General features: G+C 39.2%; 1 protein-coding gene across 1 annotated transcript in view; it reads right to left on the minus strand.

Annotated features, from left to right (window-relative positions):
• The window catches only part of INTU (inturned planar cell polarity protein), a 40,513-nt gene that overhangs the window by 26,495 nt on the left and 3,870 nt on the right, over positions 1-10,148 (minus strand). Inside the window, exon 3 of the mRNA XM_005429151.3 lies at positions 5,483-6,100. Within this exon, the coding sequence (XP_005429208.2) occupies positions 5,483-6,100 (618 nt within the window). The remainder of the gene's footprint in view (positions 1-5,482; positions 6,101-10,148) is intronic.

Genomic DNA, 10,148 nt, shown 5'->3' on the forward strand with positions numbered 1-10,148 from the left:
GCTTGACCTCTACATTTTGAGAATTGTTTCTTGCCCTTTAGCAGTGTGAAAAACTTACAGAAAGACAGATTGATTCAGGTCTTCAGACATTAATTATGTCAAAAAATTAATGCAATTGTATTAAGTTTAATCTAATTTCACTTACCTAATGCTTAAATAATTCAGGTTAAATGAAACCAAAGTTTATATAGAATATATACAAAATAAATAGCTTTTGCAATTGTTTAAGTTGGTCTAACTCAATGGCCTGCAGATTTAAGTGAAACCATCCCAATCTAAAACATCACTGAATTAAAGATAAAGGGAGAAACATCAGAACAAAGTATCACTCAGTTCCACTGCAACAGAGGAAAGGAATTTTCTTCAGGCAGCTCCAGGATATCATTCCTTAAGTCAACAAATGTATCTTTAGACAAAAGTCCTTCTGGAAGAAAATAGTTTAGATTACATGTTAGGAAGAGACTCTTGTGTGAGGGTGGTGAGGCCCTGGCACAGGCTGCCCAGCAGAGCTGTGGCTGCCCCATCCCTGGCAGTGTCCAAGGCCAGGCTGGATGGGTGTGGTGTGGGGAAAGGACTGGACAACCTTTGGGACCCTTCCAACCCAAACTGTTCTATGATTCTATGACTCTTTTCAAGGAATGAAGTAAGCTTTACTTAAATCTCATAATAATGAATGATTAAGCTTTTGAGGGCTGTCACTTTCTGTGGAAAGATTCTCAGTTCACAAAGAAACTTTAAGACATCCATGCATGTTCTCTATACAATGTTAAGCAGGGCTGAACTTGACTTGAGTGATGAAACAGAATTGTCTCTATTTGTTCTCCTCAGAAGAGACTTCTCCTATCCAGTCAGCAGCAACTAAGACCACTGTGTGTTGATATCAAACACCCAGTCTGCACACAGCTGCTGGAATTATTCCTGCCTCTTTAAGGACAGAGTTTAGCAAAGACTTTGGCACTGCTGACATCCCTAGAATGTTGATTTCAGAACTACCTACCTCTTTTTTGCCACTTGAGGCACAAGACTGTGACTTCTGTTAACCATCCCTTCCCTAGAGATAAACCTGCAAGCACCATTTCTAGAAGTAGATCCCCACTGGATTAAGCCCAGGGACACCAACTGGCAAGTGAACACCACTTCCATACTGTGATGGGAAGGGCACATTTTTTTTTTTCTGATATCATGAAAATCAAATTGTTCCCATGGGAGAGGATGGAGGACACTTTTGTCATGGAATCCTGATATTTAGTTTTCTCCATTCTTGGTAATGAGTTGGTGGGAGCACTTAGAAAAGTTCCCATATGCCTTTCCAAAAAAGGCAAACTATGGAATGCATTCCTACTGAAGAAAGGCAGATCAATTACTTGTTTTATATGTTAGCAGGCTGCTTTCATCCAAACCAGTGCTGCTGTGCCTCAAGAAGAGATTAAAAGAACAAAAGCCACACCCCAAATGCCACAGTGAGAACACAGCAAAGCTTACACAAACTGTGTTTCCATCCTGTGAGCCCAACATCTCTACTCTGGAGAGTCTTTTCAACAAATACACCATGTATGCTAATTCCACATAAAAATCACGAACTCTCCCAGTATTTTGGTCCTTCCAAGGGCTATTTTTTCTGACAGGACTCTAAGGATATAGACCTTTCAATTGAAATTTGCAATAGCAGCTGTAGCTTTTGCATACACGTTCAAAGCTGGATTATTATAGCCCATCTTTACTATCAAACACAATTACTTCTTGTCAGTGGGGAGTTTTCACAATTTTTTGACAATTGTACAAGCTGATAAAGTATCATACTGAGAAGATTCATGCTGAGCTATTTGGCTATGAGAGCAGTAAGACACTTTCAAAGAGGATAACAAGAGTACATTTTGCTGGTGAAAAGAGCTTTGCTGCATTTTCAGTGTCACTGGAATTAATTTTTTACTTTTATTATGGTAAAGATGATGCTCAACAGCATTTAAAAGAACCTTTCCCTGGCATGAAGCCAACATGTTTCAATTTAAAGGAGGGTGGGAACCAAATTATAATGGCATTACCTATCACAACCCTTTTTTGTCAGGATCTAAATGTGAGTATTTTGAGAAGCTTTTCCTCTTTGAAGATATGCTCAAAGTTTTCCATAGCAGACCAAACTCTGCATAATGTTGCAAATTAACTGAAGCAAGGAAAATGTTTTGCCAAACATACAAAAGACACTTAAAAAGCACGAGATAGAAGCAACTGTATTTCATCTTAACCAAAATGAAAGTGGCAGCAAGTTTAAAAATCAATGAGGGCTTTTCTGGTTTTAAAATTCAAGATGGATGCTGGCCTGCTAAATGTAAAAAAAAAAAAAGGATAAAGGAACTGATAAACAACACATGGATAGAGTGCCATCTTCTTGGAGTTACAAAGCAGCAGGGTTTTTGAGCTTGCACAACTGTTGTGTTTACTTTCATATGGTCAGTGCCTGCATTCCACTTGGTTAATAAAGTACAGCAACAAGACTTACGACTTCCATATGCAACCTTAAAACCAAAAATTAAACTGTATTGTGCAAATAATAAACAGATGTTTGAAGTGTTCAAAGCTCTAAAGGACACACACTTCAAAACAAATAGGGGAAGCCACCTGAGGAAAGTGATTATTAAGGATGGAAAAAGAAGTTACTTCTACTAAAAATGCTGAAGCATAAACCACTTGGTGAGTCAAAATGAGTGCTGCAAATTCTCACCAGAAAGACAACCAGATGTCATTTTAAAGCATGTATTTTTAAAGGAAAATATAATTTGGATTTGGCTCACAAAAGACTACTGCCAAGCTGGTCTGGACCACTGAAATATTATAAAGATGAGCAAGAACAGGTTAATGTTTATACACATGCAGGTCAATGGATATAAACAAAGTTATAAGCAGAGCAGCCAGCAGGCATCAGGCTGTGCTGATCAGGTATTTCTCCTTTTTGATGACCCAAGAAGCTGCTCCCTTTTGTGCTAATTCTTCAGCTTTATAGTGACCACAAAAACATCCTTTACTGGCTGTTTCCATAATTCTTCACACGACTCCCAACACCTGCTTTGATCAAGAACAACTGAAAGGCAAAGTTCTGCTGTTATTGTTCTTGAACTTTCTGCCCAACTTCAGCTCCTGTGATGATCTGAGGAGCTATCTATTGAACTCTAGTTGCTTCTAAGTCAGGCTTTAGGTGTACACCACAGCTATCCCATCCTGTCATGTGCAGTACAGAAGCAGTAAACCCAACAGATTTTTGACAAGAAGGAGCATTTTTTCACTGTATATTCTTTATGCAGACAAGACTGAAATCTGAGCATCTAATTTATGCAAAGCATCCCTATTTCTAGACACCACATAAAAATTCCAGAGTACTCAGCTTCACTATAGATATATAATTTGAAAGTATTTTTATATGAAAATTATATATTTTCCACTGTTGGCACTGAAAACAGCTCATTTTCCCAGTTAAGAGCTGAATAACCCCAGTATGCTTAAAACTATTTCATTTCCAAAGTGCAAAAAAAGGGTTGATGATAGTCTGGGACAAAATAAAGTGCAAGACTCCTCTTAGATGAAGTTAAATGTTCTTCTATTTGAAACAAACAAAAAAACCTCACAGTTTTTATCCCCACTAGCTCTGGGAAGCATTAAGTGCAGCAGATGAAACACTGTCTCTGGTTAGGTCACCTTGATCTCCTGGATCTGGTACTTGCCTACACTGTTGAGACTTCACACCTGCCCTCACAAAAACGTTATATACAAATCTGTGTCCCCAAATTAACTCACAGGTTACAAACACCCACTCTTACCCTAATTAGATGAAACACCCTTAAGCAGATCAAGTGGAAACTCGCTCTCTCCTCCCCCACATCCCCCACTTCTCGACTAATCGGTTCTTGCTGGTAAAATCTGAAAGTTATCCAATTTTCCCTCTGGAGTATTCTTTAGCATCTCTACCAAAAACTTGTGCTGGAGCAATCAGCCAGTTGAAACACTGATGTGCCTTTTTACACACACAACACTGGAATTTCAAAAGCACTCATGCTGACTTTGTGGGATTTGTGCTACTTATATGTTGTCCTATATATCAAGAGCTCTATTATCATTATAATGCAAGGGTGTTGTCTTATATATCAAGGGTTTTCTTATCATTATAGTGCAAGGAATCCATATCACCAGAGCTTCATGCCTCCTCAATGTTTCTCACAGGCAGCTCCTCTCATCGCTGACTGTTCCTGGTCCTTGCAGCAGCCATCTGACTCCAGATCCCACCAATCCACTCTTTTATACCACTGCTCTTATTGGCTACAGGTGTGGCCTGTTAACATCAGGCCTGCTCCTGATCTTTAGTAATTGGTGCAGCTGCAACTCATTGGGGGATAAGATTACATTCTATACCATCTTCATTTACCCATTCTGTATGCCCCTGCACTTATAGCATTAAGATTTTTAATGATCTTCTAACCAACATCACATCTTTGCTCTCCCACTCTGTGAGCAACCAGTTTCAAGGGTAATTAAATAATCTTTCACCCTTTACAGATGTGGCCTGGCTGTCTCACATTTACTGTCTCTGAGGTTGATGTCCTGTGAGTGCCAAGATTTAAGTGGCCTCAGTGCTGGAAGTGGGAGTATTTCTGCTCCTTCATTACCCCTGACAGCAGTTTATTCCCCTCCATCATTCACATTTGGGTGCCTGTCAGACCTTCTGTGACCCAAGTGTAACTTACTGCACCAGCAAAATACTAGACAGCCAATTTCTCTTCTGGCTGAGTTTCCTGCCAGCTTATTTCATCAGCTCATGGAAGTGCCTGAGCTGCCAAACCACCACAAAGGCTGTACTGGCTCACTGCCTCCCCAAACTGCAGCCCTGCCATGGATGTGGAGCCTCCCAAAGTCACAACTGCTGAGGAAGCTGCTGTTGGACTTGCTGAACAGAGAAATAACCAAACAAGGCTGTGGAGAAAGTTTGTAATGTAAGAATGTATCTTGCTCAGTATTTTTTCCCCTCAGTTTTAGATACAAAATCCATTTAAAGCATATGTAAGCAAAGCTTTTTATCTAAGGGGGATGCTGTGGAGAGGAAGGAAATCTAAATACAGTATCTGCCAGGCTATAGGTTTGCTCCAGTCCCACTTATCTACTGAGCAAATCCTCAGCTAAAATCCTAAGTCAAAGGTGGTGGTGGGGTATTTCTTGCTCCAAGCTGCTCAGTCTCTGAACACTAAGGGATGGTCATCTCCTTGCTGCATTAACACCTTTTAGGTTATGCCACATGTTCTAAAAGTCAGTAACACAGTAAAACTGACTGGGGGCCAAACCATCAGATGCAATGACACTGACTTAAAACAACCCCTGCAGAAATGATGCAATTGCTTACGTCTCAAGAATATTCAAGTCAGCTGTCTCTAACAGCAAAAACACCACAAATCTTCATATTAAAGGAAGAGTGCAGCACTTAGCTATTCCTTCAGTTACTTACCAATCAGGATTTGACCCGTTTTCATTGCAGAACTACCTGGCACCAAGCCATGTACCACAAGCTTCTCTTCACTGACTCCTCTGGTGGCTTTCTCCTTCCTGCCTTGTTTTTCCACTCTTCTGCTGCTCCATGAAGACTGATGGACAATCCCTACTAAGGCTTCCAGCAGCCTCTGCTGCTCTTCTTCCCCAGCATTGGAGAGTTTTCTGGGATTTACATAAACAGACACATCTTTGTATTTCTGCTGAACAGTGACACCCATTTTCTGAGCAGAGCGGTGCTTCAATATGGAAGTAGGACCAGAGGGGTGCTCATTGCAGCTTCCACTGCCTTTCTTACCAGAACTCTTTGGTAAAAGACTCTTCTTTTTTAACATTTTGGTCCATTTCTTCAGTTCATATTTCCTTTCCTTTCGTGATCCCTCTTGAATGATTTCAGCTTCGTTTTCACGAAACCTGACATGATTCACTGCTGGCATTTCTGGACAGCTGCTCTGAAGCAGAACTTCTTCTTCACTTTCACTTAATTCTAAATAAAATAATTCTCCATTTTTCTGCACACTGTCCAACCACTCAGGCTCAAGGTCACTGGAAAAGAAAGAAGAATGATCAATGAGTTCTGATACGGAAGATCACTGTGCAAGTGAGATCTGATTATTTTAAGTAGGGAGGGGACAGAGAGAGTGCAAGGGTTGAATAAAAAGTAGGAAAAAAACTAGTTGCCTCCTGAACATTGACAGCTCAACTGCTTTAAGTCTGCCATGAGGATTAGAGCTTGTTTTAGATAAATGATGGATATGGCAAGGAGAGACATCCCTCTCACCAGTAAAACAGTTTCTTCAAATTTCTTCTGTTTTCCTTAGAAGAAAACAGCCATTGCAAAAAGCAGTATTGTCTTTTCAGAAAACAAACATTTCTTTGACATGCAAGTTTTAATTAGTAATTATATTCATGTGCATGATGGGACTTTCTCTTAAGAGAAAAAATTCCATTCTGTTTGTTCTCTCCTATTATTTTTTCTTTATGCATTTGTAATATAATCATGGCATGATTTTTTGAGGTGGGCCTGTGCAGAGCCTGAAGATGGACTTGTTTATTCCTGTGGGATCCTTTTAACTCAGGATATTCTATAATGCTATGGGAACACAGATTTGCACTGCCAGCCCTTTGGAAAGAGAAGATAAACATTTTAAAGATCACTTAGATTTAACATTAAAATAAACCCCAAAACAATCTAAGATGAAATCTAGGTAACAGTTTTTAAAACCCAAGTTCCAAATAGCATCTGCAAAAATACACACTAAATATGCAAAGAGGTAGCAGCACTGCTACAGAAACAGATCTGGCAGCTGGTGTGGATCACCCAAAGTCAAGAGCAAGACATTTCTGCAAAGCAAAGGCAAAGCAGCTCTAGGATATAACAGAAACATCATCAGCACAGTGCAAAAAAATTTTTGTCCTAATTTGGCAACAGTGATGTGTCAGGCCACATCCAGTTTTGGACAGCAGGTTTTAAGAAAGATGTAATAACTGGAACACACCCAGAGCAAAGAGATAAATGCTATGTACCCTATAAACACATTTAAAGGGAAGAAGACTGAAGGAAATCATATACCTTTGGCTGAGGAAAAAAAAAAAAAACAACCAAAAACTGCCTGCTGAGGGGCAACAGACCAAATGAACCTTGAGGTGAACCATGAAACTCCAGATAGATGAGAATCCATGATGGCCAAAGTAAGAAGAATTCTCAGAGGTTTAATTATCTGGGATGTTCTGCATGGAAGATTTTCAGGAACAGACAAAACCAGTTAATTCTTCCTAACCAGATGAGAAAGAGATCTCTCTCTTTCATAAAAAGCATATAAGGAAAACTGAGACTGGAGATTTACATCATGATTAATATAGCAGTCTAAAGTTAACACACATTCCTACATTTTACACTAGAACTATTTTTACTGAATAAAGAGTGCAAATAGAGCATTATTAATTTGAAAACACAGATAAATGATAAAGTTTAGCTGAACAGAGAACATTATACAGACATTGCACCAGAGTACATTTAAGGGCTCAACAAGAGGATCTGGCTGGACTAACAATACAGCAAACATTGGCATTACTTTCTTTCTGGAGCTCCAGTTATTGAGAAAAGCCTATGGATCTTGCAGACAAGAAGAAACATCACCTATCTCCTCTGCATTTATTAGCTTTTTTGCCCAAATAGATAGTTTAAAAGAAAAGCCACCACTTGTTATAATCTGCCTATACCAGAGGGATAAATCCAAGTTTGTGATTTCCAAAATCCTGAGTTCTTATTCAAGAAAGTATCAGAATGCTGACAAAACCTAAAGGCTGTCAAGGGCACACTTTCTGATCCAACATCTTTCAGAAGGTGGTAGGCAAGAAATAACATGAGAAGAGTTTTTCCTTGGTTTGTTTTTTAAGGAGTACTCCCACATTTTGGCATGTGTAAGCAAAACTAAGCAAAAACAAACAAACAGAAAACCTCCAACAAAACCCAACCAAAACAAACAAAAAAACCAAAATCCCCAAACCAACCAACCAATTCAGCCCCTCCAAAAAAAAACCCAAACAAAAAAGAAAACATTAGAAATTTACAAAGAAATTACATCTGGATTAGCAAAAACTCCTGTCATGTATGATAGCATTTTTATTCCTTCTTTAAAAAAGACTGTGGTCTTTGGAAAAGCTGTTTCTTCTTTGGGGTAGATGTCAAAATTTCAGCCTGGACATGAGTTCATACACTCAAGTCCTCCAGCTTTGTTCTCTATTTTAATTAGAACAATATGGACCACGGGCAAAAAAAAATGCTGTGGGCATGTCTGGTGTTTACTCTGTGCTCACCCAAACAGAACCACTCCAGAGAGAAGTCAAGAAGGAACTGTACTGTAAAAAAAACACCACTCACTTTCCCAACAGAGATCCACACAGACATCTGGAAAAGCAAATCTGAAACAAGAAGTCTGCACCTAGCATGAGAGGTTTTTCCCCCCTAATGCTGTAGCATCGCAATAAATTTAAACCAAGCAAGGCAAGAAGAAAGGAAAAAATAATATATCTAATTTTGATCTGTCTTCTCTTGTGTCAAAACAAGTGTTTACACAATAAACACAACTTGCCTCTAGCACTGGAAGCTTCAGGAGCTAAAAGACTGGAAGGCCTGCATTTCTCTATTTCCTCTTTGGGATAAATGCCTGAAAAACTGTGCTGATTGAAATTGTCCATTCATGGAAGAAAGATAAATTAGAAAGGATTCAAGTTCTGCTGGATAAATTGTTATATGGATAAATTATTAAAAGTATTACACATATTATTACAAGTGTTAGATATGTGTTATGTGCTGAAATCAGTGGTACAGCTTTATCCCCTAAACATGCATAAAGAATGACAGGAAAATGGCATTTTAGATGGAAGAATTGTGAAAAGAAAAAACCCAAACACACAAACCATTAAACCCAAACATAAATATTATTAAAAACCCATGGCTTCAGGCTGAAATGTTACAATTGACTACTGGCTTATAAATATAGGAATAAAGTAAGGTAGGGGTACATACAACAGCTTTGTCTCTTAGCCAGAGGTACAGGGCAACTACAAATAAAACTAGGCTTGAACATAGTTCTAACTTCTCCCACTTAAACCTTTTTTTTCCCTTCCCCTGCACAGCCTGATGAAAGTAGCATGGTGAATGAAATGCTGTTGATGAGACCCTGAAATACACATTGGAAATGTCAAGCACAGCTGCCCTAACACAGGGAACCAAGTTGTAAGTTGCAATCAACCGAGTTGCTGTTGTAAGTTTAACTTCATCCGAATTAAAAAAAAAATATACAAATAAACTAAAACCCTGGAGGTTGCATTTATAATTTTAAAATACGTATTATTACAGAACTATCTTCTGGCTTAGACAGAAAATGTGTGAAATACACATTTGAAGCGTCAATCACGGCTGTCTTAACACAGGGAACCAAGCTGATGTTCTAAGTTTAACTTCATCTGAATTAAAAAATATACAAATAACTAAAACTCTGGAGGCTGCATTTATAACTCTAAAATATGTATTATTACAGAACGGCCTTCTGACTTAAAAGATGTGTGAAACAGACATGTGAAGTGTAAAGCACAGCTGACTTAACACAGGGAACCAAGCTGATGTTTTAAGTCTAACTTCATGTAACTTTGATTTTTCATCACTAAAAATTATACAAATAAGCTAAACCTCGGAGATTGCATTTGTAATGTATTATTACAGAACTATCTCCAGACTTAGAAGATGTGTGAAATACACATTTGAAGCGTCAATCACGGCTGCCTTAACGCAGTGAATCAAGTCAATGCTGTAAGTTTAACTTCCTCCAAACTAAAAAACATACAAACAACTAAAACTCTCGAAGCTGCATTTATAACTTAAAAATACGTATTATACAGAACTCCTTTCTGACTTAGGACACTGAAATGAAAGACCACACCGTTCTTGCTGCAGCCTGTGCCAAGTCCCTCCTTGCCCTGCGCTTCCCCGGGGTGATGCAGGACCCAGCGCAGGCACCGCCCGCGGCTGAGCGCAGGATCGCTCCCGCCGTCTCTCTCCTCGCACGGGCGGCACGACCCCGGCCGAGCCCCCGCGGCTCGCCCTCGCCCTCCCCGTCCCC

This window comes from Geospiza fortis, unplaced genomic scaffold, assembly GCF_000277835.1.
Source record: "Geospiza fortis unplaced genomic scaffold, GeoFor_1.0 scaffold276, whole genome shotgun sequence".
NCBI classification, from domain to species: Eukaryota; Metazoa; Chordata; class Aves; order Passeriformes; family Thraupidae; genus Geospiza; species Geospiza fortis.